At 31.5% G+C, this 18,792-nt stretch overlaps 1 protein-coding gene across 1 annotated transcript in view; it reads right to left on the bottom strand.

Moving 5' to 3' along the window:
• Positions 1 to 18,792, bottom strand: part of LOC132742970 (uncharacterized) — a gene marked incomplete at its 3' end in the record, with an annotated part of 58,059 nt that overhangs the window by 17,828 nt on the left and 21,439 nt on the right. The window contains 1 exon segment of the mRNA XM_060731473.1: positions 12,324 to 12,392. Coding sequence (XP_060587456.1) covers positions 12,324 to 12,392 — 69 coding nt within the window.

Here is an 18,792-nt window from a genome sequence, read left to right as displayed (position 1 = left end):
AAGGAACAGATTTCATAAAGTTTAAGCAATTACTAATATTATCATATTTTAACATATAAGAAAAGTGTATCTAACATTTGAGCTGGCATTTGTATGTAAACATGTACATTCTAGTGACCACACACACACATAAATTAACCAAACTGTGACCTAAATAATGATTAAAGAGACCACAATAATACATCATATTCACTTATGTTTATAGCTTAATTGGTGTACTGAACTCTTCTCACATGAATGTGAGTAATAACTTTGGTATATGATGATGTAATATGTAACAATTTCTGTTCATCCTCAACAGGATCCGAGTGAAGTGAACAAGAAAAGAAGAAAATGTAAAATCCTTACACACTCTAATGAAAGTTTCATGCTATGGGTCAAACTCCTACACAGTGGTCCCCCTTTGCTTTGCTACAGCCAATAAAATCACTGTGAGGAGAAAATTGACAGTAGGTATGTTCATTAGTGAGTTCAAAGTTCACTTGGCATGTGGAAGCCCACATTATTATGCTGCAGAATCATACCAGATACCTTTGATTTAAGGAAGACGGACAAAACCACACCAGTTAAACCCCACCACTCAAAATTTAAACCTGGGTAAAGTGAAACAATGCTAGATAAATTTCTTGCTCAAGGAAATTAAAAATGTCTTTGAAAACTAGAAAAAATAACTGAATGTACGCGTGTGGTTGTTCTTTTTGGATTCATATTTGAAAACTAGGGCATTTACAGGGATCATATCAAATTTTATTTTGCAAAATGTTATTTGACTAATATTAAGCACTTGATTGTTCAGATACAGAATTATATTAAATACTCTCTATGACCTTGACCTTAGTTTAAACAATATTTCATTTATTAACATTTAATTTACATTTATAAGTTGTACGGATTGAGTAGGAAGCTTGAAAAGCTTTTTTAGAAACTCTCCTTAACTGACCTTGACCTTGACATGTGACCTTGACCTGAAAACTTGAATGTTCATTGGAATATCTGATTATATTAAAACAATAAATCCTGATGTTACAGATAAAACAACTGAATAACTTTAATGCCGTTCAGTAGCTTAATCATGTATGAGAAAATTTAAACACAGTACTCTGTGTAAATTGTTGTGTCATGAATAAGATATGTGTAATTATAAACAATATATAATGACAATAAGATGATATACTTGTTTGCCAATTATTACAGCTAGATACATGTGTCATAACTATATTTGATATAAAAGTCATTAATTTCACAGATAATGAATATATATAATAAAACCTGTCTAAAACAACTGGTACAGCTGAGTCTTGCAGCGGAAATAGGACAAATGGTCTCTAATAACAGGCACTCTCTATAAAAGAGTATTCTTATTTGGGTTTTAAATTAAAGGTCATATGGCATCTTTTCATAAGCAAAAGTAATTATGCAATACAACTGTATACATAGAAAACTTAAACATGCTGTACAGGTACAGGTAGTCTAAAATTAATCATTTGTCAGTTAATAGTCCCTTGTTCTTTGTCAGAAAATAGTCTGTTGTCAGTAAAATATTCCTTTGTCAGGAAAAAAGTCCTTTGTAAGGTAAAAACCCTTTGTCAGTAAAATATTCCTTTGTCAGGAATAAAATCCTTTAATTGTCAGAAAAATAGGTCTTTTATCAGTAAAAAATGTCCATTGTCAGGATAATTTAGTTATTTGTCAGATAAAAATACATGTAATCCTTAAATTTTCTGCAAAACTAGTTATCTGTTAGATTAGAAAAAAGTTTTTTTTTTGCATGTGTAAAAAGCTTTAAAATTTGTTAAAGGAAACTTATCATAATATTATATCAGAATTTGACATGAAGTAAATAATTCTTCCCAAATATTTAAATGAGATGCTATCTAAAAACCATATTTGCATATTTCATAACATTTTGTTTGTTCATTTTTAAAGTAATACTGTAATTATAAGGACATTATACTTAAACACCTTGTTCATTGTGGACAAGTATTATGAGCATGTAATCAAATCATGCTGTGTCAAACTTAGAAAATATTTTCATTTCTAATCTTAATTTGCATTAATGGCCCAGGGTACTAAGAAATTCTATCATTATTATTTTCAAAAACTTTAATTTTGATTTATCTTCTTAGTTTCCAAAAGTTACTCATCACAGCCATAGTGATTAACTGTCTTCTGCTCTGTTGGCAATTGCTATAACTATAGTGAATAAGTATTTTGTATGGAAGACAAAATACTACTTTGCTTACATTTTGTTATCCTTTAGGATACATTACTGAACGTTCAGTGCTACTTTCTTTAGTTGTTAAACACATTTCATGCTCTTAATCCATTATTAAACACATGTTTAACATTTCTAAAGAATAAAAAACATATGGATTTCTGAGGCATAGTGTGCCTTTAAATTTCAAATTATACTCATAAGTGAGGCTTTATTATAAACAGGACTGGATACTGAAATACTGGTGGTAATGTTGTTTTAAAGCACTTTATACCTTTTGGTGCTCACTCAGTGAAATATTATTCTGATCATACACTGAACTAAACAAATATCCTCTATATCCTTTCGACGGCCATCCGCTATACTCGTAGGACGGCCAAAGCGTAAGAAAACGTTTCGAATTTTTACATTTCTGAAAGCCAGTCTTATTTTACGACCTGACGTCCATAGCGTAGTAAAACATATCAAAAATATGCCTTTCTAGAAACCGTAGCGTAAATCAGCGTAAAACTTGAATTTTGTGTCATGCAAACCCGTAAAAACCTCGTTTTCGTACATTCTGGTTTTTTAATGTGTTTATGAAAAATCAAAATATTACGCTATGGCTGTTCAACTGCATACGATAAACACAAAGCCATACCGTATAACACTGTTAATATTACGTTCAACTGCAATAAACAGACTCACAATCCTTGTTTTTTTAAAACAAGTTCTGAACGTTTTAAAACGGTAAATTTTACGTTATTTACCTTTATAGCCCATAAGAATTTCATGTTGAGTAAAACGTCCACAACGTTTTAAAACGTAATTATTGAAAATCAATGAAAATCAATTTTTCTCAGGAAGGGTGATTGATATTATGCTTTTCAACGTGAATTTTGTAAGTTCAACTCATTTTTGTTTCAAATAAGAGAAATGCTTACAGAAACTCCGTTTGATGTATCAATAAATGCATTTTAAAATACTATACCATTTAGAAGATTTTCTTCAATTAATTTGGATATCGATTTGATTACCACATCAATTAAAAAGTGTACTGTATATCTAAACATTTACTATATCTGTCAATAAAGGGCACTATACAATTAACATATTTGGTGTTTTTATTTGAACAACATTTAACAGAATGAAATAAATGAAAGGTAAACTTTAAGAATTTAGTCATTTAAAACTAAATTTTGGTGGCCTTCCTACAACAAAACAGTAGTGGCTTTCAGGAAGCCAAAATTTTATACCGGTTTATTACGTTATAGCCTTCTTATGACTATAGCGCCCGGCTTTTGAGAAGTCGATTTTTCGGTACGTTTTATTACGCTATGGCCGTCGAAAGGATATAACTATTTGTAACACCATTGGATGCTGCCATAGTATTATGTCAGTTTGACAATATGCCTCAAATCATATTTAAAACTGTAAAATAATTTGTTACAATGCTTTGGTTGAGATTTATGAAGGAATTTATTTGATTTTAAAGGCATATACCTGGTTGAGTAAGGGATCAGAAGTTGATCCAAGTATCTGTGCTACTTATGGTACATGTATAACTTCGATGATTTTCATACATAAAAACTGCTTGTAAAAAAAGGATTTTTATTTTTTAGGTCTTTGAAGTACAATGTTTTGATTTAAGACCTAGGTCAGATAAATAATGCCTTAAATTACTTACATATTACTTTAGGTCACTCACATTTTGGTATTGTTGTTTAAAATGGAAAATAAAATACTTAACCAGATTAAACTTAAATGCAACATTTAGCTGCTATTACGGCAGTATTACGCTCCCTTCAACCCTTTCAATAAATTTCACACAAATTTAATATCCTATTTATCACATTATGCAGAAAGATCATGTTTTGTGGTACTGTGCTTGCAGTAAATTCGATCAAACTTAAACTTCACCAATCACATGTGAATAAACTGAAATGACACACGCCAAGTTAGGCTTTTTTTAAGCAGTCCAAAAGCATGAAAAGTAGTTCCATCCTAAACATCATGACATAAAAGGTAAATGGCAAATACATCGCAATTTTTTTTTATTAACAGTGTAAGAATACATTTCATGTGAAATGGCTCATTTGCATATATTTTCTATGCACACACCCATGCCATACCGTTTTTAAGGAGTGGAGAAAGTAGCATATGTGTAGGTATGTGATAATAAGATAAGTAGCACTTACCTCTATTTAATAACATGCAGAAATACTGCGAATTGCCAGAATGTCCTGTCATTATTTTCCATAATAAACATGTATATAGCATTATTATACATGAATCATTATTAATAATTCAGGGAAATACCGGTAATCAATTGAAAGCTAATCGATCGATAAAAATCAAACTGATAAAATATTCATTACAGACCAATTTAATACAAAAGTACATTCAAATATGACACCAATTGGCTTGCATTTCTTTTATTCATAACATTTACTACAGACAAAATAAAACATCTTTTCACAACTTTACATAAAGGCTGAAAAGATAATGCGGTGCAAAAACCTTCAATTGCTTATTAATGTCCTTTTATATTTATGTTTCATATTTATCGGTATTCAAATTTTCTTAAATATGATTTTTTTTCTTTTTAAAAAAATTGGTTTACTCTTCCGGGTCTTGCAGTTTTAAAACGGATGATTAACATATTTGTATCACTCATCTTTCCCATAGATAAATCAAGGAAAAACATTTAAATATATGCTATATGAAAGTCCCCCAGCTGTGATACCAAATTATTTCTGTTTACCGTTAATTACACCATGTGAATACTGAATATCAGTCTATACATAAAGAATAAGGAAGTTTAAACATAAATCTTTTTATGAATATACCTAAAGTTCAAGATTAATACAATATAATGAGAATATTCTAAGATTCAATGCATTTAACTTTAATATTAAGGGCATATCCATATGAGAGTTGCAATTTTGGTGCACTTATCAAAAAGTCAAAGGTCATCAAAAATTTTCATGATTCATGTCTACATATACATACAAGTATATATCCATGAATTCCTTAAAATCATGTTTCCTAAAAAGGTCTTAGCAAAAATATATTGTTCTTTTACAGAAAGTCTAAAAATTTGACAAAAATGGCATTGTCACAAATTATGCCAGTCACATGTGCTACACGTGCACAAACCAGGAGTTAAACTAACATAGGTCACAAGTATCTCACTCATCAATTTTACAAGGTGGGAGGGGTTTACTTCACTGGTTTGGGACTGTACCAAGATCAGGGTATTATTGAGAATATTACTATAATTTCCTTCATAGCAAGAAAAACAAATAATGTTTCACTTTACCCAGGAGTAATCATGGGTTAATGAAAGTAATTAACATTAAAGAATACAGAGGGAAAGGAGTGCATGTATTCTGTAAATTCATTATGTGGGCTGCCTCAATAAGCTGAGTGAAAGACTCCAAGGAGATCAACAGATAGCTACAAAGTAAGTTATTTAACATGTCCATAGCATGAAATTTGTTTTTCTATCTCCTCCTTCATTTACCTTTGATATTTTTAAAGTCAATAGAAGACAGGCCTAAGAAATATACATTCATTTATAATACTGACTTTTTTTTCAAACAAGGTAAAGAAGTACAATTTTTAATAAAATAGTTTATAATATACTATATTAAGTATATTTGAATGAAAATCTGAAATAATGCTTTGTATCTATTTTAATCTATTGTAAGTTAAAATTCTTATACTTTTCCCTTTTTTGTTAGGATTTTTAACCTTGCATCACCATTGTAGAAGATATATGAGCCGCGTCACGACAAAACTAACACAATGGGTTTGCGACCAGCATTGATCCATACCAGCCTGCGCAGTCTGATCAGGATCCATGCTGTTCGCTTACCAACCCTATTACAAGTAGAGAAACTGATAGCGGACAGCATGGATCCTGATCAGACTGCGTGGATGCTATGTTGGTTTTGTTGTGACGCGACTCATATGGCAACTTTATAGCTTTATTTGCGGAGGGAGAACTTAGATGCCCGTCCCTGAATTATGTCTGGCACAAACAGGGACATGAGTAGATGAACCACCAATGTTCCGTAAGCAGCTATCTGGATATCTACAGTTAATTACCTCAAAGATTATATATATATCAATATTTTATTTTGAAAGGTCATAAAATGATAAATTATACATGGAAAACAAGTCAGTCATAGCGTAGGCTACAAATTATGCTATTGCCCAGTAAAATATACCATAATAAAATTTAAATAAGGAAGTTCATATTTTTACTGATTTAACTTAAAAACCCTCAAGTCAAAGTTATTTAAAGTACATCCAGACATAAATTTTACTCTGGCATACTATTAAGTTTTATAGCTCAAATTTTCAACAGGAGGATTTACTTTCCAATAATTTAATATACATGAACAAACATGAATTTTGTAACATTTAAGCATTTAAGATGTTGATCACCTGAAGAAAGTTAAGCACTGAATGTGAAACTATTTGTCATATAAGAAGCAGAATGTAAACAAAGTAGTATTTTGTACGGAAGTCAAATCACTAAATTTTTTACTAAATGCCAAAAAGCAACAGAAATCACCAGATGGACCGAATTTCAGCCCCAAATTGACCCTAAAAAGGCAATACAAACATCCCTATCAATGGGTCAATAAACTATAATTTTCAGGGTAAAATATTCCTAAGCTTATTAGAATTAACCCAGATTTTTTCTAAATGATAAACTGTGTATATTTTATTCTACATCATAACAGATATTACATGTATTTTAATGCTACAATTCACTTTAACAATACAGATAGTAAAATCTGTCCAAAGTAAACTGTTAAAAATCCACATACTTGACACAACAATTACAGGCACTTTCATAAAAACACTTCAATACACCATAAGAATACTAATTTAAATTTAATATTAAAATCCACACAGTTTGAATCATTTCCTAAGAAAATAATCTCATATTGTTGGGAAAACTTCAACTTTAATCAGTAAAAACTCCAGCGAAAAAGACAAATTTTAAGTTCATAAATCTTGAAAATCAGAAAAAAAATTCATAAATCCATAATATATAATCATATCCGATTTTAAACAACTGTACATACATATACTGCAAATATTAGCAAGCACAAAATGACAAATATTTAAATGTCATGTTTCCATCAAACTCATAATTCATCATTGATCATGTGACCACCACATTAAATGTTGTCCAGTTACCAAAACTATGAAATTGACAGATTATGGCATAATTAAAATGGATGTTGCCCCTCGGGCGTGATTTTTATTTACGTGTTTATATTGATACTTCACATGAGAAAACATATTGTTTATTTGTTGCTACTGTTTTTACTTATTTGTGTCAATGTAAGTATATTGAGTAATCAAGTAAAATGCAGATTTATCTATCATTTTTATGAACCTTGAACCATGTTTTAAGAAGAACACAAAATCATATTTAATCCATGTGTCATTGTGATACGTAAAAAGTGAGAATGTGTTATTTCTCTCCTCGGTTTTTCATAGTTCTTTCTTCATTGGACATCGATATTTGGATTTTTTCTTACCAAAAGCAATATTTGGATTTTTTTCTATTTGGAATTTTTTCTTACCAAAAGCGATATTTGGAATTTTTTCTTACCAAAAAAACTATTTACAATCGGAAGAGAGTCATTTACATCACTGATGAACCTGGGAACATGTATCATGTAGAACACAAAATCATTATAATTTAATTCATAAAAATTATGTGGATGTATAAATGTTGGCAAATATCAGTATAAGACACAAACTGTACATGTATATCAAACTTCTATATTACATTAATTATGTTACACCAAAAAACTATTGACAAAGCCTAAGGACCTTATTTGATAATATACATAGTACTTGTCAAATCTTAAACTTTTTTGACATGACTTAATTATATCAATTCTTCATTCTCTTGGCCAATTTAAAATAAAATTATAAATCACCAACTTACAAATTGTCATTTGCAACATGTGTACATTAATAATATTAATAGTAATTTAAAAAATAATCACACTTTCTGCCATTCAGCATCTATTGACACAACATTAGATATACATGTATATGGTAAGTCTTATAATGCCCCAGGTCAGTGCCTCTTAACATATGGACACATTTTCTATTTTCTCCTATAATTTTTGTATTTTCAGCTTGTAAAGCTATAGACAAAGAAAATTTCTTTCAAAGCAGAATCTTTGATGGCTGATATGTGCCATTCATGTTTTTTGCCCAACACCCCGCCAAGCAAAAAGTCAAGAATGAGCAAGTTAAAATGGCGGGGGGGTAGATCGAAAACACATATAAGCAGGGTCACCGGGCACAAAAGTTAAGATTTTATTTAATAAGGTGGGGCTGCAAAGCGAAATATTCATTGTTTTAGGACCCTTACAAATTTTTCGTAGAAAAAAGCTTGACTTTTCTCTCCACTCCCCCGTAATTAGCGTGTTTTTGCTTCGCACCCACATCATTCTAACTGGCATTAATTTTTGACAAAATGCCTGGCAGGTTCGCGGGGGGCAAAAACACAACATGGCACAAAACAGCCACCATAAGAATCAGTCCCGTTTAAAGCAGGCCGAGTCCAATATGAAGCTTGCAAAGTGCAATATATAGAGGATACTGAATGATTGTAAGTTTAATACTGAATTTATTGAACGAGTTAAATAAAATTATATTATGCGAGCCTCTGGCCAGCATAATATTATTTTATTCAACGCGTTCAATAAATTTAGTAATAAACTTACATGAATTTGATATTCTATTTATCACAGACCAAAAATAAAGACAGTTTAAAGTGATAAAGAAATATTTTTCATTGACGCGCCTATAGTATATATGCTAACATTTAGAGCGTCTTAACGCTATGTTTATAAACGCAAATGACATCACATAAAAATATACGCACGGCTGTGCAATACCATCGGCACATGTGTGTGTGATAAAAAGCAAAATACGTCAGATTCAAAGATGGACCAGTCTAACAAAGACATGACAGTCGACCAGTCAAGTCCAAAGCTGCAGATCAGGCCAACTCAAAACAGGACCATTTTGATACAAAATGGGACCAGGCTCCATTTCTGAGGACATTTGTGGAGAGAGAATTCAATTTCAGCAGAAGTCAAAACATACTTTACCTTTCAATTTTGTGAATCTTTTTGTTGGAACTGGTTTTTTAGTAGGAAGCAACACATTGTTGGTGAAATCTTTCTTGTTGACAGGTGTGTACATATTTTATAGTCCTATGCTGGCTATGCAAATTATTTCACACAAAAGCTAAGTTTTTGTCTATAGTATTAAACACTAAAGATACACAAAAAGGAAGTGATTCTAATTTGAGTTCATAATACACTATCTTCTATTAATCAAACAATGTTCATTAATAAAAAAAATTAAATGCTTCACATATTCGGCAGCAATTGTTGCATAAACAAATCCTTTTCATTCCATTTTCCTATCTTTTCATCATTTTTTTTTACATTAACAGTTTTGAAAAAAAAAATAAAATTAGTACACACACATGAACATTTCAAGCTGATAATAAAAATCAGGAACTATATATATATTTTATCAAACTTGACCCCATTTTCCTTGTTAGGGTAATCTTTGTCGTCTGTCAATGTTAAACATAAAGCCATAAAAATTCCCCTAAAATACACAGTAAACTTCTTGATTATATTAACAACATTATTATTGCAATAACAATAGTGATAACCAACACGCCTACTGCATGACAATAAGATGTTGTACTTTAGAAATATCTAATACATATCTATAATTTTCTATGTATTAATGTTATCATGGGCAATCTTTTATACATGTATTTTACAATTTTCCTCTTTATTTATCTTTGAAAATTTCAAGGAGGCCCCACAGTAAAAATATTTAAGCACTGTCTCACACTGATTCATGTTGTTTTTTTTTTTAATTTTTTTTTTTTTAAATTTTTTATAACATTTTTATATTTATGTTCCTCTACCTCATTAGCACACACAGAAGAACTTAACTTTATTTGGCTGTGGCGAGATGACCTGCGATAAGGAGGTTTTCCCAGTTTTATTAATATTGTTACCCTGAAGGCTCCTGTTGCAATTCATTGTAAAAATTATATGAGCCATGTCATGACAAAACTCATTAACTGGGCAAATTATTACTTTTGCAGCATAAATCATCTTAAAGGGCCTCAAATTAAAAGAAAGATTATAAATCAACGTTGAAATACTACACTGGAGTAACTCATTAATCCTTTCAACACAAGTTACGCCAATTTTGCAAGAAACTTTTGATCGACTGTTCTTCTTCCTGGTCCCTATCTTAGCAAGACAACAATCTGCACCGTCGTCATTGATTTCATATTAAGTGTGCTTCAGAATCTAATGTTTTTAAGTAGTTACCAAATTATCTAAGTGGAGAGTTAAAGGAATAAAATAAGGATTTAACTTTAAAATATACAGATGTGATACATCGTGATGTCATAACATAATTTAACCTCAGGGACAGAAAGATTTTTAGTCCCAGATTAAACTAAATTTGCGACAGACATTTTGATAAACCCTCTTAAAGTTAATTACACAAGTTATGTACCTTAAGGAAGAAACTAGAACTCCGCGAGTTGGATGTGTCGCCTTGTGAACAATATAGTTTAAGAGAAATGGCAAAGACAAAAATGAAATTTGAAAATCAACAAAGGGCAATAACTCAAAAAATAAGAAATGCAGATCAGCAGTTTCTGTGCACTGCACTTCTTATCAATAAAATCTCCCATCCCATTTAGATTCAAGTCTAAAGCTTTTATAATTTATGAGAAATGGCCTGGACAAAAATAAAGTATGAAAATTAACAAAGGGCAATAACTCAAAAAATAAGAAATGCAGATCAGCAGTTTCTGTGCACTGCACTTCTTATCAATAAGATCTATCATTCTATTAAGTTTCAAGTCTAAAGCTTTTATAATTTATGAGAAATGGCCTGGACAAAAATAAAGTATGAAAATTAACAAAGGGCAATAACTCAAAAAATAAGAAATGCAGAGAACCAGTTCTTGGGCACTGCACTTCTTCTTAATGAGATCTATCATCCTATGAAGTTTCAAGTCCATAGCTTTTATACTTTAGGAAAAATGGCCTGGACAAAAATAAAGTATGAAAATTAACAAAGGGCAATAACTCAAAAAATAAGAAATGCAAAGTACCAGTTCTTGTGCACTGCACTTCTTTTTAATGAGATCTATCATCCTATTAAGTTTCAAGTCCATAGATTTTATACTTAAGGAGAAATGGCCTGGACAAAAATAAAGTATGAAAATAAACAAAGGGCAATAACTCAAAAAATAAGAAGTACAGAGTACCGGTTCTTATGCACTGCACTTCGGGTCATTATGAGAAGCAAGCATACCATGTTTGAAGTTAATCCGACTTATAATGACTGACTTATGCTCCGGACAAGCTTTAGCGGACGTCGACGCCAACACCGACAACGTCGCCGACACCGCCGACAAAAGTAACCCCTTTATGTCGCCTTTTTCAAGGCGACACAAAAAATGACACTTAATGACAAAAAGTTTTGAAAAACTGTCTTTAGCACGCCCGGCGACTACTAATGCAAACAATAAAGACCTTGATCAGCCGACGCATCCAAACTGAATGATTACGGACGGTCTAAACACAATCTGTAGTGCAGTAGTTTATAAAATAAATGGATGATTGTATGTAGTAAGCATCACTTTAAATGTACATGTACACTTTCATCAAAATAAATGCAAAATTTAAGGTCATTTGCTCATTCCGTTTTTCCTGAAAAATTATTCTAATTGTGAAAAAATGACCCAAAATTGAAAAGCTTTGAAATAAAATTGCACAAAATTACAAGTTCTTATTCATTTCTGTGTATATTTCTTTATTAATTTTGCACATCTTTCTGTTTAAAGTGCCTGACAGCTGATTTATGTAAGAAATACAAAATATCGTGTTTTTAGGCTTTTGGATTTTGGATTTTGTAGTGGAGTTCCTTTAAATCAGCAGGATATCATATATGGTTGTCCTTGGCAACATCTCACCTAAACATTTGGTATACTGAGACTAACATATAAACACAGATCACTCACCGTCATCATCATAGTCACTGTCAAATTCATTATCACTCCATGCATCGTCATCGGACGCATCTCTGTCATCTGAAAAAAAAAACAAAACAGTCAAATGTTTACAAGTCAGTTACACATAATAATAGTATTGTTTGGTTTTATTAACCTGTCAATTACATACTGGTTACACGGTGGATGCACACAGTATGTTAATCTTCCGTAGATGTTCGGAAAGTTCCGTGAGATGTACGCTGTACGATAGAATTTAATTTAATTTGTATCTCTAAACTAAGTGTACTCAGCGTTACGGCGCAATAGGGTAAATTACGAGTTTATAATCTAAGTGCCACACGTGTTTTAAGGTAGCTCGCTACTTTCCGACCGAAATTTGACAACATCTCAGATCTTGATGATTTTTTGTATGCAAACTTATAGATATGTGAGCTTTACTTGCTGCAGTATTATTTTAATAAATAAACAGCGTTTACTATGACGTCAAAGCGCCCTCTATCGGTGGCGGCGAAATTGCGTCTTTTCTCAGTAAACCAAGTCTGTTCATAATCAGATTTTCAATCCGATTTCCTTCGTTTTAATTTATAAATGTTCAGTAAATGTAATGTCTTTGTAATGATAATCTTTCTTTAACATTTACTTAATAGTCTGCGATTCTACGTATTTTTCTCTACATTCTAACGTCCATATCTGATGCAAATACCACGATGCGATATCGCAATAAAGATTGTGTAATAAAAAAAATTCAACACGGTGAACTTTCCTATAAATTTTTGAGGCGTGTAGCGAGAAAGTGAAGGAAAAATATTTATGCAATAAAAAATATAGGGTCAACAGCGTAGATATTTTGCTATTACTGTTTTAAAAATAAAATAAAGGGAATGTAACGTAATGGTTTTGGTGGCGTTAATAGACCTTGGAGTTCAAAGAAATAATACCCTAATAACAATTTCTTACGTCAAACATCGATTGTAAGTATAAACAAACAGGAATTGTGAAATGTATATTTTGTAAAATTGTTGATTATTCTCTCATTGAAGCAATGCGCTAGAAATCAACCAAATTTAAAATGTTTAATCGTAAATACGTTTCTAATTTGCAGGACGCAGTCTCAAACATCTTTTAATTTTTTATTTTATATTTTGATGTTTGTAATGAAAGAGTGAAAAAGTGTTATATTTATTACATGAATTAACTAGTTTTCAGCGCAAAAAAAAAATAATAATTTTAAAAATAAGATTCACATATTGCTGTATGAATGAAGCTAAGAATATTAGGTCGCTTAGTTTACCCGGTGAAGAATATTTATTTTAATGTTTACATTAAGTTTTTAAACACTTTCATAAAAATCACATATCAGTCAGACGAGCCTCGGTGTCAAAACACACGTAAAAATGCAATTTAAAATAGATATGCATATCAAATGTGCAATAAGTGATCAATTTAAATTCAGAAATAATATTCAAATATGTAAGAATATTTTAAAAAAACAAACTGTACAAGAAACAAAAACATTTATTTTTGCTTACCATTTTTAAGTATGTGCAATACATAGATTATATAATTATAATCCTAATTAAAATGTCAGATTAGAAAATGACAAACAAAAAAACTTTTTGGACTCGGATTTTACGTATACCTACTTACCCGCTTTTCATTACAGTATAACAAAGGCGGCCCCCTAAAAATATTATTTATTTCTAAAGGGCTCCACTACATTTTACCTTGTAGGGCAACAAAGGGCATTCTCTCTGTAGATGTTTTCCTGTTTATTTTAATTAAATACAAAATATAATTTATTAAATAACTTGTGCAACTTTTGTTACCACTGAATAGCGATTAGTATTATGTTGACGTTATCGTGTTCATTTTTTAATACAATACAGTTTGCTTTAAAAAAAAAATAGAAAAAAACAAAAACAAAACGAAAACACACACCACAAACACGTTTTATGATGCAAACAAATAAAGTGGACTTCTGCCTATTAAGGGATGATCAATCAGGTTTTTAACTTTGAATATTCTGTAACGGGTAAAGTGGTCTTACGCTGAATTCGGAGGAACGATTGCGTATTGTACTAATAGATTATTCTTTAAAATTGTTTACTGTGTATGAAATGTTTTCAAGGTCCACTCGGACTCCTGTCATTTTTTCCGTAGATAATTTGATACTGTGAGAAAACACTGTTTTGTTAAATTCCCCTCAGCTATAATTTGAAATACTGTTGAAACGGCGTTAAACCATATATTAAAAATAAGAAGATATAAACACAAAATGCATAGTTTCATTTCTTTTCATAGGGCTTACATAGCACTGTATTATGTGGCAACAAAAAAGCTTTCCGAAAAAACCTATTCAACGAATTGAGGATCCTACATGATCGCTTCAATACAAGGGAATCTATTAAATTTTAATATGCAAATTAATCCGCTTATGAACATACAAAATAAATCAACGGATCTTTCGCCTCGAATCGAGAATGATCGGGCTTCAGGTCGCCTTAAAGAATGCGCTAGTAAAAACGCATACCGCGAGTCAGCGAGTTTTAAATAAATAACAGAATATCTGTAATTATGTGAAATGCGATGGAAATTCAAGCATAGCATGAAGAAACGTGATTCCTTCCTTTAAATCTGAGTCCACACTTAGTGCAGGGATATTTTTTAACTAGTATTTACTGCGAGAGAAATAGATAACTGATGGCTGTTAATAAATGAGCGTGTCACGACAAAACCCAACATACTGTTTTCGCTTTTAAACATTTTAATAAGTAGAGAAACTGGATAGCGAACAGAAATAGGAGATCCTGATCAGACTGGCGGCGGATGCGCAGGCTGGTCTGGATCCATGCTGGTCGCAAACGCACTATGTTGGTTTTGTCGTGACGGCGGCTCCAAATAAAGTTTTATACGAGGTAGAAAAGTTTTTAAAATAAATGTCTGCTAGATTTTACATAATTAAGACTACCAGTGAATCATGACTTACGTAACAAATCGCTTGTTACTTCGAGGGTTGATAATACATTTTTAAAAACGTAAATTTGATTCAGTTCATAACTAACTGTATATTAGTAACAATTCGAAATGTTACATACGTATGATAACATGGAAGTTTATGTAGTACCCGAGATACACATAACATGATGACACTTGCGACTGCACCAGCCTTTTCATTCTTTTTTTCTGAAATTCTTTGCAAAAGTTATGTTTGTATTATTTCACTTAGGTGGCCTTTAAAATTGTCTTTCAGTCCTCGAGGTATTTATAAACCATTCGTTTCAGTTTTTTTAGAGATTGATACAAAACTTTTGCAGACAGCCATACCCTGATTTGTTTGTACATGTATATAATTGAAGTTGTTCATCGAAATGCGGGCACCTGACAGGACTTTTTTAAAAGAACATTTTACGGAATATGTCTAAATAACAATTGTTGTTGATGGTTTTCACACATTTTAATTCCAGTCAGTATACTATTCATCGGAAAAGTCGTGACAATTTACTTGAGAAAAATATTTGACGTCACCAAAATCATTACGTTTTTACTCATCCCTTATCTTATATTAAAATAGTAATAGCAAAATATCTTACGCGTTGACCCTATATTTTTATTGCATAAATATTTTCTTTCATGAGTTCACTACATGTTAAAAAAAATATAGCAAAATTCACCGTGTTGATTTTTTGTTATTTTACAATCTTTATTGCGATATCGCGCGATATTTGTATCATAAATGGACGTCAGCATGTAGAGAAAAATGACGTAGAATCGCAGAGTATTAAGCAAATGTTAAAGAAAGACATTATTTCAAAGACATACATTTACTGAACATTATAAAATTAAAACGAAGGAAATCGGATGGAAATTAATAAGAACAGACCGGTTTATTGATAAAAAAGACGCAATTTCGCCGCCACCGATAGAGGGCGCTTTGACGTCATAGTAACGCTGTTTATATGTAAAATAATGCTGCAGAAGTAAAGCTTACATATCTATATTTATGTATACCAAAAATCATCAAGATCTGAGATGTTGTCAAATTTCGGTCGGAAAGTAGCGAGCTACCTTAAGTTCGAGGCCACGTTGGTCCATGTTTTTTTCTTATTAATACTTTCAACATTATTCAATCTATATATAATTATTTTATGTTGTTCGTTTTGTTTGATTATGTTTTACTTAATTTTGTTATATACTCTTATTAAATAACATGTTTTTTTTAAAAATTTATGTTTAAAATTAAAACAGATTAAAATCAATAAATGTCATTTCAATGCCGTAAAACACACTACAAATCTGTTCTATTAAAATATACTGCAAAAATAAAGAAAGAGTACTAAAAAAATGGCAACAGTATGGATCGAACCACAGACCTCTCAATTATCAGGCATTCTCTTTACCGACTGTCCTATTGTGAATTAACGAAAACTTTCACATTAAGCTGGCGTGACTTTCAATCGATGACTTATATACTCCACATTAATTCTCATAAACTACACGGACCAAACCGAAGTGGGATCGAATATTTAAATGAGTCCTATAATGTATTCAAAATTGACAGGTCAATAAAATCAGACTATACAGACACAGAAAATGAGCCGCACCATGACAAAACCAACATTATGGGATGGATGCAGACCAGCCTGCGCATCCGCGCAGTCTGATCAGGATCCATGCTGTTTGCTATCAGTTTCTTAACTTGTTCTAGGGTTTGTAAGCGAACAGCATGGATCCTGATCAGACTGCGCGGATGCACAGGCTGGTCTGAATCCTTGCTGGTCGCAAACCCGTTATGTTGGTTTTGCTCAAATAGTTAATCAAGTATGTCATCCAAAGCATCTAACGGCCAGGTGATTTTCTTACAAAGACTTGTCCAGCTTCTATTTTTTTTTTTAGTTTTAGAGTATAAGGATGAAAACTTTATACATGTATATAAAATGAGAACTTTTGAACAGTTTATCAGCTAACAGTTTAGAGCCTGGTCAGAATACATGCACAGATAATGGTCTGGCTCTATACTGGTGGCTACAGTTAATCTCTTTTGGATCCTTCAGCAGGGGTTATGTTAAACCTAAAGAGTTTAGGCTTTGTAGGCTGCTTGCAAGTCTATGTAGTCTTACCAAGTTCTTAGCTGTTGGCTGACTTACTTCAAATTTTCATCCTGACAACCCTAAAACTGTTAATGGACAGTCCAAAAATTGAAAACTGGACAAGTCCATGAAAGAAATTCAGCAGACTAAGGGGTTAGCTAATCTTTTAATAATTAAAAATCATGTCACTAAAGACTGCATAGAATGCCATAGAATGTCAACAAACAAGAATATTGGTAACAGGACCAATGGATGTTCCTTGCTGTCATTTTGGAAAAGTTAAAAACATGATTTTGCTGTATGAAGAAATGTTGAAAACCTCAGTGACATTGAAATTAATTAGGCGAAATCTTACTCAAAAGGAAGAGGTTTGGATTTCAAAAACCACTCCTTTAATCTCTATGAAATATTTTGATTGCAGATAACTTGTAAATTTTTCAGGCATAATAGGTTTGTTTTCATTTTTGTTGAATGGTAGCAAAATAATTCCAAGATCATATTAGGAAGTGATGTTCCTATTGTCGCAAGTCGCCGATAATCAGTTACTGTTATGTGAAACAACAATAATAGTCACAAAAATTTGTTCCGCGACGTCGTCGAAAATGTTTAATGTATCAAAGGGAATTCATTCTGACGGAAATTTTCTTTTAGGAAAACCTCGCCGATCACAAAAATCACTCAGAGACAATTTGGAGTTAAACAGGATAAATAACAGTTACTGATGTACACAATTGTAATATAATTTGATGTGAATGGTATTATTTGACATCCATTGATAAATAAAATCTATTTCGTAAAATTATGACTATATAAGGCTAAAACTGTGTTGAAAAGTGCAAAATGAAGTTCATGTTACTAAATATAAACAAGTGCCTTGGTAAGAAATGTTACTTCCCTATTTCTTTTTAACGCGACTTTATTCGAAAGTTATTGATTATAATGTCCCATCCGACTGAACCAATGATCGATTGGGACAAATTTCATCCGATTTCCATCACTAATATTAGGTGCATTTCAGGTAAGTTTAACGTGGCTGACTGTATTCTTCATTCACTATTAAAATTCCAACAAAATTTTCCAACTCTATACATAGAAGACCAAAGATTCCCCTGACCGTTTATATTTTCAGTTAGACATAAACACTGTAACAAAGTAAAGAGCTACCAATATTCTAAAATCTAGCCTGCGAGGACCAGAATTTTATGTCTAAATGGGATTCAATTTTATATACTGCCTTGAATATGCAAGTGATTAATTAGTTATTATTAATTAATTATTAAAATTAGCAAGGGTTGCAGTCTATAAAGTACAGCATTAACCTCGATACACGTCAAACACAATTGCATGTTGTGCAAGATGATATCTATAATATTATACAATAAGAAAATCAT

This window comes from Ruditapes philippinarum, unplaced genomic scaffold (assembly GCF_026571515.1).
Source record: "Ruditapes philippinarum isolate M1 unplaced genomic scaffold, ASM2657151v2 ctg3522_1_1_1_1, whole genome shotgun sequence".
In the NCBI taxonomy this organism is placed as follows: Eukaryota; Metazoa; Mollusca; class Bivalvia; order Venerida; family Veneridae; genus Ruditapes; species Ruditapes philippinarum.
Note: the sequence above shows the minus strand (reverse complement) of the source record. Positions and strands in the feature narration are given on the sequence as shown.